This window comes from Strix aluco, chromosome 3 (genome assembly GCF_031877795.1).
Source record: "Strix aluco isolate bStrAlu1 chromosome 3, bStrAlu1.hap1, whole genome shotgun sequence".
In the NCBI taxonomy this organism is placed as follows: domain Eukaryota; kingdom Metazoa; phylum Chordata; class Aves; order Strigiformes; family Strigidae; genus Strix; species Strix aluco.
In genome coordinates, this window is record NC_133933.1 from 81645120 (window position 1) to 81665775 (window position 20656).

Here is a 20656-nt window from a genome sequence, read left to right on the forward strand (position 1 = left end):
AAAGTTATATATGTTGTTTATTTTCTCCCTCCATTTCAGTCCCCCTGCCACTACTATGGACTTCTTAACCAGAAACCAAGAAACTAATTATCACGAAGACCACTAGCAACAGCTTTGTGCATCACCTCTGAAAAAAACCTCATCTGGACAAAGAATAGCTGAACTCAAAATGTTTTGATGAAATAAAGCATGAAAATGTTCAAGAAAATGAAAGGAACTGCTGGATGATTACAGATCGAGCCCACCACATCTCTCACGATCAGACACAAGTGATAGCTAGCTGGACAACGATCGTATCAAGTGCAAAAGAAAACAATGGAAGCACTAAAAGCAGCACAACTAGGATGCTGCTGGAGATTTTAAGATTGGTGGTAAACAAACGGTTCAGGTAACGGTAATTTTTATTCCATACTTAAGACTGAAGTACTGTTAACTACAGAGGAGATCAAGTATGCCCATGTTCTGGGACAACAGCAGTGACCTAATTGCACGTGAGAAAGGAAATAATTTCTTATGTCTCTCTTTAGGTAAGAAATGGCAGAAATCACTGCTATTCAGGTTTGTTCTTTTATCACATGAAGAGCCCAAGCATTCTTCTGCCAAAGCCCAAACCCTGAGGAATTATTCTGTCTTGCCCCAATGGGATGTACTTTCTCACCCAAACCATATGAATATACCCTCCTCATTTCAAATGCAAAGCATCAAAGATTAAAAGCTGATTCCTAAAATAAATAAATAAGGCTTCAAACTTTTGCAAAATCCACAAACTGAAGCAGCCATGCTCTCAGCTATACATCTAAGATCTTGGTGGGCACCTTGGTGGATATCCAAACATGAAAATGAAAAACCTGTGGAGTCAGAAGGGGGAAACAGGTGGAGGGCAAAAATAAGGCTAATGCATTTCAAATGGGAAGAAAAGAAGATGGAATACTTCTTTTGATTTTTTTATAGTCATAAAACCACAGTTCATAGAGGGTTACAATATGTATCTTTATCACAGCCAAACAAGAATTCAATCTAGTTCAGCAGTGTCCAAAACCAGCAATTCAAAACATTACTCTAATTAAGGACATAAAAGGCAGATCATTTCAAGCTGTTTAACAAGAATTTCTGAAACACCTACACCAGCACTAAGCGATAGTATTCTGTAAATGTTGGCAGAAACGTGTCTTTGGAGACTCCAAAATCTTATGATCAGAAAGATCTGAGCCTAGCAGCCATGAGTATCTTAATAGAGTAAGTCTGTACCTCCCTGCCAAGACTCAACTCTGGTGAGACGTAACTGAAACTAAGTCAGCCAGTTTGTTGTTATATATGGCTCAGCTGGCATCAGCTGTAGTTCTTTATATAGAGGAGTTCTCAAACTCTCTCCTTTTAGAGTTTAGAAAGCTATAACCCTGGAGACGAAGACAAATCTTTTAATCTTGTTCTCAGTGTGACTTACTCTCACCTTGGACAAGCCCTTTAATTTTCTTCTGCCTTACTCTACTCACTGTAAAAAGAAGGAATCACCAGCAAATTTGCAAATGCTCCAGGGACAGTTTAAAGCCCTCGTTGTATACCTCTAACCTTGGTATTGGCCCAATTTCCATGTTGCCTGCAATTGCTTCAAAGCTTTTGTAACTCACCAACTACACTCAAAATGCTCCAAATGCAGGAGCCCATGATGTGGGGGCACCCTGACAGCTCAAGTCACATTCTCACCGGCCTCCTGCCCTTGCAAAACCGGCATGAGGCTGGTACAAGCACCCACATACCAACTCTGTCTCACACAGGAAAGAGTCAGGGGAAATGGGTTCAAGGCCAGGTTACAGCACCGCTAGACATTCTGTCTGTACTGTCCATATACAGAAGCTCCACTGAGGAGCAGATTTCTGTTGTTTCAGCAGCCCTGCCCTCACCTTTACAGTATGGCCTGCTGGCCCTTTTTCCCAATCATGCAGCTCTGTTCTGACTGCCAACAATACAGGCTTGGACTAGGTAACAAGACTAGTGGCAAATGATTTTAGACGCTTAGCTTTGTCCTCTGCATAACCCTCCAGGGCTGAAATTTATTTTATGAACCTCAGCCAGTCACAGACAGTATTTCATTTTAGTCAGTAGCACACATGAAGGTATTACTTCCTCTGAAGTTGCTAATGAAGCTACAAATCCTCCTAATATTGATACATATATATGTAATCCTCTTATTAGAAGTTTAGCCTGGTTAATCTGGTCCTCTGAACAATATTCTAAAAATAACAACTTGATCTGGTGTGTGTTTCTGGTACTGTCTGATCTTTTTTGTTTCATCAATTATCGATCAAAAATCAGCTTCAGAACCATAACACATTTATGTAACAACTGTTACTTACCATTTGTCACCAGTTCTTTCACATGCTGCAATTATTTTTTGAGGAAAAAAACACTAAGAATCTTTCTTATGGTATTATTGTTCCTGCATGTGTATATAAGGTAAAACTGTTCTAGATTTTTGTCATTAACTCTGATGCCAGGAGTCAGTATTTTATAGGCATCATACTAATGCAAAACGCATTAGCACGAACGTGAGCTACCCTCCTGACAAAGTGTTTACTCCACTTCAGCCTGCTTGACTGAGTTCTCACCTTCATTTGTTTTTGTTTCTCTGTCTACTTAATGCATTTTCAGCTATCATCATCTCAGTTCAAGTAGGATGTTTATTATTTGGAGCTCTCTGTGGACTGTTTTAAGAGTTAGTCGTCTCCTGTTTCTATTATATATTCCATTTAATTAAAGTATAAAGCATCCTTCTTCTTTGTTGACTCATCAGTGACAAAGGAGCTCATCTTTTAGAGATTGTCTGAAGAATACAGAATGCTTTATGTACGTTAGAAAAAGATATTTCATCTCAAGAGAAAATTTATTTTTGTTGATGTTGGAAGATATTCCAGGATCAGTTCCAATAACATCCTGAAGAGTTGTGATTGACAATAACTACAACTTAATGCAGATGGTCCAACTTCCTAAACTTCCTAAAACCAAAACACAGTTTAAGACTAGATAATATTTACAACTTAGACATTAAGTAATAACAAAAAATTACAAAGCTCTTTCTGTTGTTTCCAAAGGAGCTAGACTCTATCACTAGTAGGGCTGATTGAATATAGAGCACTGAGGTAACATTTCAAGATCATAATTCAAGAAAGGAAAAGAAAAACCTAAGGCATGATCAGTGATGCAGCTGCATGTTTAAATAAAAATATAAGATAGTTAGGGCATGGCTAACTTGGTTAAAAATTTAAAGACACTGATGGCAGTGCAAATCTATTGGAAAGCTCTGTAAGTTACAGGCAAAGATGAGAAGTTCACTTGAAACATTATTAATAAACTGAGAATTTAATTAAGAAGGCAATTTCTTATCAAGTTTTACTGAAGGTTCTGGTGGAAAAAAAAAAAAAGGCATGTCATTGTGTAATTAAAGATGACATCAGATGGCATACTGAGGAAAGATTAAAATAACATGCAGTTTTGTTTGAAGCTTCCTAACTAAACACTATGAGTTGGCCTGCAATTTTAAAATCATTATTTTAACTTGTTTGAACACTACTTGACATGAGGCTATACAACTTGTTAAAATAATCACTAATTGATGCATTATTCTTTCTTGTAAAATATTCTTTAAGGTATGTTTTAGTTACTAAGAGGGAAGACACCAAAAATAAACAGAACAATTATGTTTCCAGCAGTAGTTACACAAATGAAAGCTATATTCTAAAAACATTATTAAAGCTGAAAATTCAGACTCTGATGTTAGAAAGCAGTTGCCTGTGCACCCTTCATCTTCATCTCTTGGACGTATGCTATAGTCTTGACTTAGGTTAACTGATGCTTCTTCCCCCTCTCCCAGGACCCTTGAACTATCAAGTATGCAGAACAGCGGTTCTCATATAGTGCACACTTATCAACACGTGTTTTGTCCTCACTTCTGGTGTGTCACAAGATCTCATTTTTCATGGACTTTTCCAGTGTTTGTGTGGATGAAGAATTATGCATTTCTTCTTCAGCTTCTGTAACCACAACAGCTAGGTACTTCACCTGCAGTAATGAATTTGTCTCCACAACTACAGCTGTGAATCAAGAAAGTGATACTATCTCCATTTCACAGAGGACAGAGAAATTAAAGCTAAAAGCATATGTGAGCTCTTGATGCCAGGTTAAGGACCTCTGAAAGTTGATTTTTCAGGTTTCACAGAACACTACCAATTCAAAGTACAACACTGGCTGACTTCAGTTACAGCCATGACTACGGCAGTCTAGGACTCAGTGCCTCAAGAAGAATGTCCAGAAAATTAACATTACAATTGCCAACACTGAAAAGGTGGGGTTTTGGTCGGGTTTTTCTGGTTTTTGTTTTGATTTTTTTTAAATAAGAATAGCATCATGCACTAACTCTGGTGTGGACTATGATGGAAGCCAATTATGCAAGGCAGCATTCAGCTGTATGTGATCATGAAATTACAGTATCACATAGCACTGATTATTATCATAGTGCCTATGCAGAAGGAGGGACAAACTCAGAAAACACAAGCAACAGTCATTTTGTAATTTCCTAACTGCATTTTGGTGTTGATAGCACCTTGTCTTATACCCACTGTGCATCCTTTGTGCAAGTTGTTTTCCAGCTGTGACACCCACATGGATGATCAGTAGAGCAGGAATCTGAGATCTATAAATCCTGGGGTAGAAGATATTTTCTGCATCAAGTACAGCCCCCTGCTATCTCAGGTTACCTCATCACAGAATCCTGGTAAGAACTGATTTTGCTTGATCTTACAGCAGAAGTTTTTTTAGTCACATTTCTCATAGTAGAAAGTTGTTTCAGACCTTTGGTCTTCTGCTGATTAAGAAGATGCTTATAACTTTCAGCTTTTTTTTTTTTTGTAAACATAAACAATTTTATATTAAGTATGACAGTGCTATCTACTAACTGAAATAGTGTTTTTCCATTCTTGGTCTTTATTTGGGGTGACTGATGAGGTTCTCTTTTTCTTTTTTTTTTTCTTCTTCCTGTGGGGAGAACATGCATGCCATTCTAGCCTAGACTCTCCCAAGTACACCTTTTCTGCACCCACTCTGCTTGAGTTCATTTTCTTGCATACAGATGAATACTGCTTTAGTCATTGATATCTGCCCATTTCCCAGTTTTATCCCAGCTGAGTTGAAATGTCAGTCTCACTAGAACATGCTCCTATGTTCATTCATCATTCAGCACAATCACTCCCACCTTAGAAGAGCTTATCTACTAAATAGCCACAGACATCCATGCTGAACCTACAAGAAGTGAGATGTCTCAAAGACCTATCAGCTGGTGAAAGCTGGCTACAGACTGGAGGAACAGCAAAAGGCATGTTTCTGCTCACAGAGCTCTCACTGCCAAACTTCCAGTTCCAACTCCAGAAAGTATGGCATTTGTCAACAAAAAGGTCTCAAATAATAGTTAAGGATTAAAAAAATGTTTCTATTGCTTTGTACAGTAAGCAAACAAGCCCACAAACAATTTCAACGGGTATAAGCAGGTAAACCACAAAAGGTCATAAGAAAGAAGTGTATATACATCAAAATTACATGTAAGTTCCCCTTAAATAAGTTACTAGATCACAATTCAAGTGATCTTGGGATTTTTTTAAGTTTTCAAAAGAACCTAGAAACTATGGGAATTAGGTGTATAGGTCATTCTCTTTATAGGTCTATTTAAATAGTGGCATTCACTGTTGAGATTTCAAAACCATGGTCAACAAAGCTTTAAAAAAAAAAAGTACATTCAGGCATTTAAGAAATAAAAAATTGAATTAAAGAGGCAAACCCTTAAAACTACAATCGACTTCAAAAATCTTGTCTTTGTGTATTCCCTGGTCTATAAAGTATAAGATCTAAAACCTCAAGGTTTATGCACCTTTCACTGAAGGAAGTGCTTTCAAAAATTAAGCCCTGATATACATAAAATAAGGTACAAAACAGAGAGGAGCTTTGACTAACAATATTACTATATTACAATATTTCTACCTGAAATAAGTTTCTTAAGTTTATTTCATATAACATACTTGTGAGTTACATAAGGCAACTTTTTGGGGGTGTTTAGAAACTGATTAAATTCTTAAAGCAAATGCAGCTCATGAAAGACAGACTCTCAGTCCAGAGCTGAAGGTGCAAAAGCTAATCTCCTGCTGCGAATAAAGCTGGGATCAAGATCAAACTAAAAAGTTCTAAGAATTCTCAATTCTAAAATGTTACTGAAAATAGTGCTCAGTTCTGAACAACTCCATGGTATGTTTATTTACAGCTACACCTGGCAATCCAACAATCCTAAAGATGACACCAAATTATACAGTGGATACATTTAGTAGTTTTTAATGAAGGTAATTTCCTCAAAATTATTCAGAATCATTAAACTGCAAATGCAGCTGAGTTGTGTCATCATGTAGGGGAGACATTCAACTGACTTAAAGACAGACACTTGCATTCCAAGATCACTTGACTTTGAAAATGGTGACTTTTTTTAAAAAAAAAAAAAAAAAAAAAAAAGCTTAGTTACATCTTTCATCTTGAAGTACAAGCTATTCAAGTTAGGAACCACATCTTCCTCCTAGTCTGTGCAGTGCACCTATTGCAATGGATAAACAACCTAACAGAAACTGTTTGCCTCTTCTTTCTTGTGTTAATCTACAGAAACACTCTACGTTACCAATTATAGAAATGCTAAACAACCTCTAGGAAAAAAAAAATCATCACAGCAAGACAATCTTTTAGAACAGATATTAAATTTATTTTTCTTAGCTTTATTATGCTGTAGTATGTTCACTAATGGTTAGTAACCTAAATTCCCTTGCTCTGTTTTCCAGCTCAAACTGAAAACATGACCTTATTTAAATTACTTTAAAAATAGTAAGGCCCATAGATTCATCTAGCCCCATATCCTCTAATAGTGGCCAGAAGCAGTTGTCTAGAGTGAATATAGGAATAGGGTATGCATATGGCAATACTGTGCTGATATACTTTCCCAGGTACCAGTGACTTGTTGCTCATGAACTTCCATGCATTTCTGGTATTAAACCTTTTGCATTTAACATGACTGCTTGTCTTTAGTTTACCCATCCACAAAATCAGTTTTATAAATATACTTTCCTATCATGTTAAGACACAATGTTCATTGGTACTTGGAAGTTGGATGAAAGGATATATTTAATTACCTAATTAAAAGACTATAGGATCCATGAAGCAAAGTTATTCAACCTTTGTAAAGAAAAGGCTAAAATATGTTTGAGCACACTACGAAGTCAGCATTCCCAGCAGAGGGCAGTAGTTGCTACGCTCAAGTGAGAAGAAGAGTTTAAAAGATAATACTGTGAGGAAGACTGTATCTCCTTACTCCCTTAGGACCTTGGAAGATTACATATACAGTACACCGTTGTCTAAATTATTTATACCAATTCAAGATTCAAGCCAAACTGTCACAATTACCAGTTTTAAAACAAAATTTTAAAAGGGAAGTGAAGAAAGAGGACTAGCAGAGAGTGATTTTTCTAAGGCATATGAACACTGACCTTTATGTGTAAACACTGAGAAATGAAACTACTCTGATGGGGTAGTAAGACTTACATTTGTATGATTGCTAGTTTATGACATTGAGATTTTAAAATCAAGTTAATACGTACATTTTATTCTAAAAAGTATTTTAGTCTGAACTTTGGATATGCATACAACTGCCGAGAAAAGGGATAAGGAAAAAAAAGTTTTTTTATAAACCCACTGGTTGAGTTCAAGTTATCAGATCTGACCCTCCAAAAAGCCTTCTAGGTTTCTAAGGACAATTACAAACTGTATTTACTTGTCAAGAACCAGCTCCTTAGAATGCACTACCATGGTGATCTTTTATTCACACACTAACTCAATGAAAAAATTAACTAATTATGTTTGCAACAATCTAACTCCATTGGTAAATGTATCCCTCCTTGTACAGATGGAGAAACTGACAGGAAGAAATAATTAAAGGCCACAAAGAATGGAGGAAGTTAATGTTAGCATCAAAATTCAGGAACTACATGTTGGTATTCTGCTCAGTGCCTCTCCCAGCCTTCTCTGGCTACATTTATTCATTTTATGAGGCTTTAGAAAAGATGGTGTAATAACAAACATTTTGATATTTCTCCTGGATGATTACACTGGAGAAGCACATTTACAGGACTCCACCCTAGGGGGTAGGTAACTACTTTCAAGCCACCACAAAAGCTACCGTGTGCCATACTGCCCCATAAACCCTGGTGTGTTGGATCTGAAAAACTGCTTCCCGTTTTGCTCTAAAGCAACTAAAATAGATCAATATCCTCTCATCCAGCATTCTGTAGTTTTCCACATGTTCACATAAGCCAGTAAAGCAAAAAAGCTAAGTGTATGGATTTGATCTTAACTAAATTAGCTAAAACTTGAAATTTTTCCTCAACTGGGAAACTATGATTTAAAAATTCATGCACACAATAATGTAACAAGATGTTTTCTACCAAGTCAACTGCACGTCACATCAGCATTGCATACAATATATTCTCTGGATTTTATTTTTATAAACATTAATGGACAACTGGTAATTACCACCATCTGATGCCTTACTTTAGACAGAAATTACTCCTTATATTCTTGACATGAAAAAATTTGATGCTAACACACATGAAACAAGAAAAGAAAGAATGTAATACTTGAAGGGCACCAACTCTATCTCCCAAGGTCTTCAGGTATTAATTACCAAGGCAGCTATTTTGAAAATTCCACTTAAAGCTAGGAGATGTTTCAGATGGTATAAAGTTACCAATTGCTGATTTGCTGTTTTCATCTATTATGTATTGGCTGACATTTCATGAAATTCTGTGATACCAAAGTGGAAAATGTTTTAGTATCTCCCTTGAAATAATATCAAAATTCTGTTTTAAAAGGAAATATCATTGAATTTGAAAAAGTTTTACAGACTGTTCAGATGAAATATCATATTACAAAAGTTACTGTCTAAATAAATGTCGGAGAAATTTCAAACACATCTCCTTAGTCCTACACCAACAAATGTAAATAGAGTTTTTACTCTACACTGCACTGTAACAGTTATCCAAGACCAGACCAGAAGACTCCTTGTCGCAACGATGCGAAAGCAGACTCATCTGGGTGAAAAGCAATTTCTCCAACATAGCAAAAGCATCCATCCTTGCACACACTGACTCTTGCAAAACTTAAATTCTTCTTTCTTAAGGGTTATGGATAGCCAAAGAAATCAATTCATCAAGTTTTGGAGTACAATGTTGTCTGCTCATGCCACAATGATTATCGAGAATCGCATGAGCACTGGTATATGCCTGTTTCAGAAAACTCCAGAAAATATCTTTCAAGAGAATATTGCAACAATTATCAAAAATAACTTCCCAAAACAACCGATTCCCTTCATTACACTTACTTACCTTAAACGTATTTTGAATTACGAACCAAATTTAACAGAGAAAATAAATTTAATCAAAGTTAATTGCATTAACTAAATCAGATTATATGATATTTTGAGTTGTTCTGTCAGATGTTGGCAACGTAAACTTTTTAGCACACACAAATAATGTTGCTATCTTGTATTTATTAGATGGGAAACGTGAACAAAAGTCTAAACAGAGTTGATATCCACCTTCCATTATAAAACTAGTTTTCATCTTAAAACTTCCCCATTCTGAATGGATGCCTCACAGTGACTTCATTTGAATAAGCACCTGTGTGTGTAAATAAATGTTTATTTGTAAAAGTTTCAGTCAGTTACTGTATTTCTGAGAGTAAGGCTATTATAGACCTTGCTCCACAAATTAGACTTTTCTTTAGTAGTGGCTCAGTGAGAAGTTGTAGTGCTTCCATGCTGTGGACCAGGAACGTCAAATTTGGAGAAAGGTTGCTTGGTATCAGGAAAATGTCTTATACATGTCCTGTGAAACCCCACTCAAACCCAGGTTACAAGCCTTGGAAGAACGCAGTCTGAACTCACTGCACAGACTGACAGGACTAAGTATTTACTCCCAAGAGCATGAGGGGGCTGAGTGCAGGTTATCTCCTTGACATGGACTGGCCCGTTCCCCTGCCATCTGTTGAACTCTTCTACTGCACGTGCAGGTGCAGCAAGACAGTTGCCAACAGGCAGCAGAGACCCTGTCTCTCTCACATCCCTAGTTTTAGACAATTTAAGACCAGAAGAGATCATGAGATCCTCCAATTTCCTGAGTTTTAGACAGCTAAACCTAAGAACTAGCACTTAGTTCAAACACAAACACCTCTTCCTAAAATGACACCCAGTTTTGACCCAAAAGGCAGTACAAGGAGGATCTGCCACTTCCTTCACTGGTTCAAATGTGTGAATTGGCACCGCTGCTGCTTTTTTTTTTTTTAAATCTGGATCTCTCTGTAGTCTCTGGTTTTCATTATGCCACCTTCTGCTAGATTTAGGAACCCATTAACACCTGTATTTTTTTTTCCTGTGAAAACAGCTGTACATTATATCATCATCTTCCAGTCCTCTTTTTGATAAGCTGAACAAATTGAACTGTAAGTCTGTCACCTGAGGGCACAAATTCTCCAGCTCAAATGATCTGTGGCTTTTTCAACAGCCTCTTCAGGTTTTTCAATGTCTTTTCTAAAATTCTGATGTCAAAACCACACCTAACATTCTGCCATCAATCTGAGATGTTTTCAAAATTAAAATAATCTTTCCACCCTCCTATTCATTTCCTCTCTACCCATCTGAGATGAAATTAGGTCTAAATGCTCTAACACTGGACCAAAAGCTCCTTTTGGACTGCTTGTTCATTACAACACTTAAATCTATTTCCAAGTCCTTACGCCTAGGACAGAGTCTCCTCCTCCTGTGGATATGACTTCTGTTCCCAATTTTTACATGTAAAATGTTGTGTTTGCTTAGATTTAAAGAAGTTAAAATAAAACAGACCCTCTCTCTCCTCCCCAAAATCTCAGTTCTGCTGAGAAATAAATTGCACATAGCATCCTCATTTTGATTGCTCCTCCCCCCATACACACATCACTCTTTGTATTTACAGCAAATTTGTATTAGCATTTATGTTATATTCCAAACCGCTGGGGGAAAAAACCTATTGTACTGGGCTTAGTATAAAAATGTGCTCATTAGAAATGCTACACTCACAACAATCCTTCAGTAATAATTCTTCTTATATGCTAGTTAACTTATCAATCCATTTAACAAATACCTTCTTGACACTGTATAATGCCAATTTCTTATTAAGAACAGCATCTACAAAACTCAACCTTTTCCACAAAATCTGGGAGACTGGAATTAATTTCATCTACATTCTTTAGTTATCCACTGTGTGAATCCAGAACCAGCTTCTCCACTACTCTTTTTGGAACAAAAACTGACTGACAGCCTGCAGTTATACCAGTCATCACACTTTTGAGGATTTTGCTTATTTATTTTTTAATATTGGCACATAGTAACATTCCTCTAGCACTGTGGAATTTCTCTAGCACGCCAACATTTATCAAAAATAAAAAATTAGTCAAGAGATCTCAGCCTAGTTTTCCAGGGCTCCAGTAATTCAAAATGTATTTGCAGGTTATTTTTAACATATGCTAATTATTAAGAGACTGAAAGTTATTTTATTATCCTTTAGTGATACAAATATTTCATTCTGCTTCACCTAGAATGAGTACTTTTTGCAAAACCTTTTCCTTTTTCCACATCATTATTAAAAGTTCATCCATCTCCAACTAAGAATAAGCCAGTAATATTCAGATAATATAAACCATATCAAAACTCCCTTTTTACTTAAGAAGTGTTACAGCTGAACAGACACGGTATCTGCCGATGACCTTTAGTTTCTCTTAAATTTTTCTGCACTTTATAACTATTTTCCATTCATTCTATATTACCTGATTCTGTCTCGACAGTGACACAGGACATACTTTTATTATCTTCTTCCTCAAAAAGACCTTCTTGTTCTTTTTGTTGTTGTTGTTTACACTTCTCCTTCCAGTTAGTTTTGGTCATACTTCCCTTTTGCTTTTGAAAATTACTCTTCCTGAACACTCAAATATGTAATTTCATTGTTTGGAAGTACCTTTTGGTTATACTGAACGTTAGAAAATTATGGAAAAGATTGTCCCTACGCAACACGAATTTCTAGATGAATTCATCACTGTAAGCTCCCATAAAGCCGCTCAAACCAAACGACCTTGTACTGGATGTAGTACATTTTATGCTAGAAAATTATCATTTGTAATTTTAGGGCTAATTACATTTCACCAATTTCTGCATTTCATCTACAGCATAAGCTTCCCATACAATGGCATTTTCTCTTTATATGCTTTTTATAGCTGAGTGCTCAAGAAGCAATGCACCTCATTCTCCCTTTGCAACAGACCCCTGTGAGTACTACCCTCTTGGGTTTGTTAATCAGTAGGCTGATTGATATATATTCAAGATCCTTGTATTAATTAACTTTAAGGCAGGTACCAATGTCTTTAATGTTGCATACTGTCCTCTACCCCTTTTAGCCACTCTGTCCTTAAGTAGGCTGTAAGCACTGATTCCACATTCTTATTTTATGAATTGTCCCAAGAGATTTCAATAATATTAATTACCTCTCATTTTTCCCCATTAATGAGAACTTCCCATTTATCATGCTTGTCACCAGGTCTTATCACTGATATAAAACCAACTGCAAATCTTGTTTTCAATTCTGTTGTAAGTTTAATTGGCTCCTATGACACCAACTTTAAATCGCATTTACCTACCTAGGACGCTTTGCTTGGGCTGTCACGTTAAGCCCCTTCTTGGTTGCCACAGGCTCCAGCTAGGAAGAATCCGCACGCCGTGTCCCTTCACAAAATCTGCCTTCCCATGGGACTTTGTCCCCATGTCCTGCACAAAGAAACCTGCAGATTCACTCTAGCCAAATCCAACAAAGTGCCCTCCACTATTTTCTTTTGTGGATCTTCCTTTTCATTACCTCTTTCTCAGGCTCCTAGTTTCCTTTTTCTTAATAGGTGCACTCATGAAGCCTGTCAACTTATCTACCATTTTGCACCACAAGCGGTACCACATACCTTGTAGCTATGTCTCCTACAGATTCCTGCTTTATCCCTGCACAAATAGTTCCCACTATTAGCCAGCTTACTTGAATACCTATGAATGACTGGATACTTCCTGTCATGTTGAATGTCTCCTGACTTGGGGGTTGATTTTGGCTACAAACCACCACTGCACTCTTCTGGATCCTACCTATTTCTCCTCTGGAATCAGTGGGAATTAATTCCCATTATGACTGTTAAAAAAAGATACTGCATGTATAAATTTTTCCATCAAAAAGTTAAAAGATTTCACGAAAAAAAAGGAATACTGTTTCACAGTTTGACAACTGAATTTTTCTTTTGCCTTTTAGCAGATTTTAATGGCAACAGGGCAGGCAAATGGAGCAACAGGGCAGGCAACATCTTATATGCAGCTTATACCAATGGGAGTTTTTTACTATTGCTATGAAGTGCTATGAAAGTTTACATTCATGAAAAAAAAAAATCGTATTAGAGGCAACTCAAGCCATTTATCCAAATTTAATAGGCAATTCTGAAGTTCATGACTATACCTCTCTATCTACGAGGTGAGCACAGTGATACCACCTTACCAGTACACTAATGTAATATTTTTGAAGGTACATCAGTGATCCAAAGAGAAAAATCATGGCAAAAAATAACAATATATATGTATATAACAATTAAAGGTAGAAACAAATAGAGGCATATGCAAAGAAAGTAAGCAACAACCAAGGAAGTTGTTAAAGAAAAACATTTATTGTCTGCCACTGTTGTTTTAGTTTTAAGCATGGGATTATTCTATTAGAGACTATCATAACATATCTGCAGAAGGTATCTGACTTGAGATACATGACTTCCCAAGTCCTGGGTGATCAACACAAGAACAATACTGTTAAATGATGTTTAACATTTCATAATGATTCTCTTTACTTGTTCTGAGTGCAAACCAAGCACCTCAGCTCCATTACACCGAAGTGGTCTGAACCCCACATAATTCAACAGGATCAGAACCTTCAGACCCAAAGTAGTGGCCGCTGCCACGCGAGCTACCAGAGCACTTCTCCTTAGAAGCAATTTATCATCCCATTCAAGTACATAAGGCATTTATGGGACTAAAGAATTTTACAAGTGTTTGCTGACAGCATAGTTTCTTAAGACATTAAGAGGCACAATGAAGAAAAAGTCTCAAAACTTTTAGTGAAAAGCAAGCTGTTCTACCCATGACATACCTCCATTCTCACAAATGGCTAACTGGTTTTGTCTGAAACTAGAAACCAACAAAGCCTAAAACCTACAGTCTGAAACATAACCAGTGAAATTTCTGTCCAAATAGTTATCAACATGGTAGCTACAAGGAAGTGAAAACGTAGTGGTGTAACCAAAAGACTGGTCAGTATCCTGAATCAAATGTCTAGTTTACAGTTGTGATCATTTAACAGTAACTTCATGTGCCAGCAAAGAGGTCACTGAAGTACACTCAAAATTCTGGGGGACTGTCTTCCAACCCACTAGAGGTCATATACAAGAAGAGCTTTTCAGGAATCACACCCCATATGTTAGCAGAGAATTAAGCGCTATTTAGCAAAATTCGGCAAATTTTGAGAAGGCCTGGGACTAAACAGCCCTTGTACAGCCAGTCAACAACTAAGGCATGCAACAACAGTTTTACTTTAGTGGTGCCAGGATTACTACTCCTTTGCTTGAGTATCAACTTAAACCCCAGATTTTAAAACCAGTATTTGAATGCTATTTACATATTGATATGCTATGACTACTAATACTCCAACAATGATGTTAGCCCAGGCACATACTGTATTAGGATTTTTGAAGACATTCTGCAATATACTTAAGACTGAATTTACTGTATCATTAAAAAGAAAATTGTTATTGTTCTTCTGGGGACGTGTTTTTTTTTTCCCCCTGTTAAATTCAAAATCCTTTTGCCAAGTTAAAAAAAGCCCTTTAATTTAGTACAACTAGGGAAAATAGCAAGTTTTTGTGTTTCGGATTTTTTTTTTTAAACTGTGAAAAGTCTGAGCATTAACTGATCTAGATTTGACTGGATACTCACTCTGTCACACAGCTCTTCAAACGTGAAGTCTGCAATGGTTCCACACGCTTTATTCAGCCTCAGCTCTCTGCCTTGCACTTTTAGAATCCTTGGTCTAGTTACTATGGGAACATGAACAAAGACTCAATCTTCTCTGGATAATTACTATAAAATTCATCTCTTACAGATAGGAAATGCATAGCTTGATGAATAATAGCACATGATTCAACACATAAATTAGACAAAATGCTGATACAATGACTGCCACTTGAGTGTGGCATCAACCCATATACAGCAATGGAACTTATTAATTGGTCAGTGGAGATTGGGCATTGTGTTCTAAATGTATTCTCTTTCAAGAGAAATTAACTTACGTACAATCATTTTGTTTCTGAGCCAGCTCATCAAACAACTTATCCATGACAGCCTCCACATCAGCTTCACTTGTGCTACAGTGAAAAGAATAATAGAATATGAAATTAATAACACTTGAAGCCAACATCAAACAGCTGCCTGAGCCCGCTTAGCTTTTTGCCCATAAAAAAGAGAACAGGATGTTATGCTCTAAATACAAACATTAGATTTAGAATACACTTAAAAGTAGAGAATATTAACTCTCAGGTAGATGATTCTGCCTTATTTGCATACACTGAAAGACTTCTGTGTTTTGAGCTGTTTCCAGTAATGAGGCAATACAGGCAGAGCAGATCCATTAACACTATGTGTACACAATGAGAAAAAAGGCTTCTGGCTCTATCTTGCATGCAAAATAAGAGCCAATAGACAAGGCAAGGCAGTCAAGCACCTAAAGAAGTATCCTTTGAAATGTCTGAGAGGGAACTTTGTGAAATTAAATATTGGAGCAGCTTTTGGGTGGGAGGAAGAAAAATCAAGTCAACTGATTGTATTGATCAAACAATTTGCAAAATTAAACTATGAAATTCAAAATACCAGCATTATCTCTGCATTAATAATTTTATCCGTTTTCCCCTCTCTGTCCCCTATACTATTTGGGAAAAGATCAACCACAGACAGTGAAAATGCAAAATATCTGTGCTGAGAGCTGATGTAAAGTTTATAATCATCTTCCAATTGCCATAAGAATTACAAATCAGTCTGATCAGAGAATATTTTTTGTCACTGAATGGGTTAGAGGGTCAACCTTGCCATGTTTCATTCTTAAAGACGGATAGATAGATAGATTAGATTAGATTAGATAGATAATACTTCTAGCTGAGTTTGAAAGCTGAGAATAATAAATTAATGCTACGGTAGGTAAACTAGAACGAGGATATATAACACTTCACTGAAGTTTGTATAATCTCATTTGGTGTGAAAAGTCTACTTTATAGATAGTGGGTGCACTCAAGTTGCATCGCTTCACACAGTTCTAGACCTCCTCTAAATGACAAGTGACAATCAGCGTATTACACAATTACCTTCCTGTTCATTAGGCCTTAAGCACCCTGAAAATGTTAATAGCAGAACTGAGATAACTCCTTCTTAGCTCAAGCTTAACAATAACAAACCTTGTAGATACAAAGAATTTGGAAAAAAACCCACAAACTTCTGTAAGTGCCATTTCAATCACTTTAAAAAACCTTTTCTGAATAGATTACATAAAACTGTAACTTCAGAAAAATAAGTTTCTCTCAACACTAATATTTGTGTGTGGCTCTGCTCTGACAAAATGATAAATGAAAAGGAACAGAGAAAACCAGAAAAAAAGCCATAAAAGAGGGGAAAGAGTGCATATATATATCAGAGTATGTACACATATATGCAGATAACTATCAAAAATTTTGATGTAAAGGCTACAAGAAGAAACAGCCAAATATGATGCCTAGGTGGATATTTGCACCTAATTGCCAAGAAAATTTGTTTTGAAAATAGACACCTGAGACTGAGGTCAAGAAAGTTGCTTTGATCAGAAATCTTGTAATTGTGGTACACTGACTGCTTTCAGATGAGTATCAGACAGCTTTAAGCAACCCTCAGGTGCATATTTTAAATGAAGAAAAGACTACACAAATTATGAAGCATCAATAGAATTTAAAAAAAAAAGTGGTGACCATTAATAGCGGAATGTAAACATGTTGGACAAGAACATTTGGGGGGGGCAAGACTGTTAACTAAATTTTAAAAAAATCTGTAGCAAAATACTGTATAGTACCTAATTTTAAAACAAACAAACAAAAAAATTCCCACATACTAAGCTAGTTCTGCAAGGTTGAAAGCCCCAATGAACAAGTTTGAATAGAACTACTGAGATTCTCTCAGAAAAAGAAAGGACAATGAAATAAGTATCTTATTTCCACCGGCAGCTACAGAATTTTTTTTAATTAACTTTTTTCCCCACTGCTTCCTAATGATTTACACAAGTTCTAGAGGTAACCAACATTGTTCCAATGAGAGAACATGAGACACACTTATCACCAATCTCTGCCATTCACTTGTTTTACAGCAGAACACCAAGAAATACTTCAGCTGGGTACTACTCCTGGGACTTATTTGTATTTCTTCTCCTCTGGTGTCATAGGCACCGCATTTAGCCTATTACCTGCCAGAAACCACATATGTGCTCTTCCTTTCTTTAGAGCACAGACAGTGAAGAAAGAATATGGTAGGTGCTCTTCACAATTATCAAACAGAACACCACAGAGTGCAATGGGCATAATAAGCAGAGCCGTAAGCAGGGACGGCTACGTAGACATCAGAACAACAGCCATGATGAGCAATGCTGAGATAACAGCAGCAGCTTCAAACAGTACTTCAGAGCAGACAGCGTAAAACTTAACAAAAGTGGACCCAGGCAAGAGTACAGAGTGAGAGTTACTTTTCCTGAGTTCACACAGTCACGCTTTGAAGATACAGAACCTGCATTAGACCTGTTTTCCATATGTAAAATTCTGTTGTTTCCTTCCAGAAGCAGAAAGAGTTACCTATTGTATTTCTACTAAGCGGTACTCCTCCTTCCAGACAAACAACTACAGTTTCTAACTTTATAATAAAGTGATATGGACATACTTTGTTTCAAATACCTGTCACATCAGTGAAAATTCTGCACCTTTCTTAATGGAAACATGATTTTTAAATCAATATTGTATGTTGTGTTGAAAGATACAATGGTTATAAATCTCATTTTAAGCTATTGTCTGTCTTGCTCAGGTTTTCATCAATTAAATAATACTCTTAAGAGCAAATACAAGATAGGAAAAATACAATGCAAAGTTTTCAAAGTATTTTAAAAAAAAAAAAGAGAGGATGTTTCTGTTAGGTAGATATATGCTGCAACCATAAGCACAACTGTGAATGTATTTTATAATATATTTATTTGCAAATATAGAATAAAGTGCTAAGGAAATTTTGTCATGATAAACAGAAACAATCTGTCAAAATAGGAGTGTGTTGATTTTTTTTTAATCCACAGCACTGGAAACACCCAACACTAAATGAATCCTTGTCATTGGATTTCTATAAATACTTAATTACTTAAATACAATAAGGATGTTCTTCTATTATAAGAGAATTGTGCAATCTCTTACAAGAGGATATTCATTACTTTCTAACCATCTGTCACTTCAGTTCTCCAAACACCACACCTCCCCAAAAAATCTAATTAGTTTTTATTCAGTCACACATTATAAATGATGCTAGTGTGGATACTGAAAATGTAGTTTAATGAAGTTAATATCAAGGCATAATGGAAGGCGGTTTGCTGAACAAAATGGACCAGAAGGCAAAGAAAGGAAAAGTCACACCCTGCTAATTCTACTATACATTTTTCATTTCCCACTGACTAGGAAATTATTGGCTAATAAAAAGGAAAAAGAGGGCAAATACCATATCATAGATAAACTTACAGGTAGTAAAGTTTTCCAGCAGCAGGAAGCACTCGTTTCCTGTAGTCTATTCCAGAATCAAGCTGGACTGTGCTGCAGTATTTCTACAGAGACAAAAAAAAAAAAAGAATAGCCTTCCTCAAGCCAAAGCTGTATTTACTATTGTCTGTGTTAGAGAGAAGACACACTGCTGTGATAAACCATCAGATGAATATCGTCTGCAAAACTGAAATTCAAGATCACAAAATTTAAGTCTCTTTACAATTATCAAAGCAAAGAAATAATTCAAATATTCAAAACAAAAAAGTAACCCTTTCAAAAGTCCATCAACTAGAAAATTAATATAGATTAGAAGCACACAGAATGAAATGAGGATGAATATTGATCGTTCCCTCTAGGTAGTGCTTTTTTGGGGGAGTGTGTAAAAATAAATATTTTCACATTAAAGAATATACATTTAGAAATAGAAAATTAGGAGCAATAAAAGTTTAACAGACCACAATCAAATTCTAGGAACAGAGACAACTCAAACTACTTCTACTTTATAAACTAAAAATAATTTTATCGTTTCCTTCTACTAAGAAGATTAAAAGTTTTATGAGTCAAACATCAAATATATGAACCATGCCAAGACTTGCTGCAAAACGGACCAAAGCATAAAGGGGAATAAACAAAGCCATATATCAAAAAGATTTTGTTTCATTTTTGTAATGTCTGAATTGACTCAGAAAAGGATCTTTTTTTCCCCCCCTCTAAACAACCTGTAAGATACCAAGTGTGATACAGATGTCCCTGAGTAGTCACAATAATTGCTTCTGTTAGAAAACTCAAAACCAGCTCTACTAAAGGGTGCTTTTTTTGATTCAAGGCCTGAGGCTGACAGCAAAATCCTCTGTAACCTCAGTGGGATCAAATTTTACACCCTCTGGCAAAGGGAATAGCTCTGCTTATCTGTTATTAATACTGCCAACATACACAACTTCTGGGTGTTATATAGCTAGAAACAAAAGAAGCTATAAAAAGAAAGGGAGGAAAAGTTTTAATATTTTAGAAAATATACCTCTATGAACAATTTAATTAAAGAAATAAAACTTTTTTTTTTTAGGTAATTCAACACGATTCTTTGGATTGCTAAATTACTCTGCTTCTTCACTGCACTATGAACTATCAGTTTATCTTTAATACTCTTGTTAAGCATTTCATATTCTGCGTGTCAAATTTTCCAAAGCCTCCTTGAGGCCATTCAAATAACAAAATTGGAAATGTCAAATCTCATTTATAGCAACTACATTGCAGGAAAAAAAAACCCTGAAATTTTAGAACTATCATCAGTGATTTAAGGAACAATGGCCCTTTTGAACAAATGCATTGCATGGGACTTATAGATTACAAATATCTGCAGGAGTGACTGTGATGACTCACTACGCTAATTTTTTGCCCTTGGCTATTACTGAAGGCTCTATACCTATTTTAAACCTCCAACTTCTCTGCAAAGATATACAGCTGAAGACAGAAGGTGGAAAAAAAATCATCCTGAAAGCACAGAATCTCAGGAAAATCCATGGATCTTTAATTCCGCTAAGTGAAAAAGCCATGCTAATCAAATCATTATCTTGGGCTAAGGCTACTGCAAACACAATAGCATTGGTGCTACAATATTATTATAATCTGTTCC

The 20656-nt window shown here is 36.1% G+C and overlaps 1 protein-coding gene and 1 long non-coding RNA gene across 4 annotated transcripts in view; one reads left to right on the top strand and one right to left on the bottom strand.

Annotated features, from left to right (window-relative positions):
• LOC141921191 (uncharacterized) overlaps positions 1 to 5221 on the top strand; it is a 32149-nt gene extending 26928 nt beyond the window's left edge. For 2 of the 3 annotated variants that reach the window (XR_012622576.1, XR_012622578.1), the window contains one exon: positions 40 to 1013. This is a non-coding gene — a long non-coding RNA (uncharacterized LOC141921191). Of the gene's footprint in view, positions 1 to 39; positions 1014 to 3868 lie in introns of those variants that run through there. The other variant, XR_012622577.1, reaches the window with a different exon arrangement.
• The window catches only part of AFG1L (AFG1 like ATPase), a 72522-nt gene that overhangs the window by 8678 nt on the left and 43188 nt on the right, over positions 1 to 20656 (bottom strand). Inside the window, exons 8-10 of the mRNA XM_074819391.1 lie at positions 19003 to 19085; positions 15518 to 15588; positions 15161 to 15261 (exon numbers count right to left, since the gene is read on the bottom strand). Coding sequence (XP_074675492.1) covers positions 15161 to 15261; positions 15518 to 15588; positions 19003 to 19085 — 255 coding nt within the window. The remainder of the gene's footprint in view (positions 1 to 15160; positions 15262 to 15517; positions 15589 to 19002; positions 19086 to 20656) is intronic.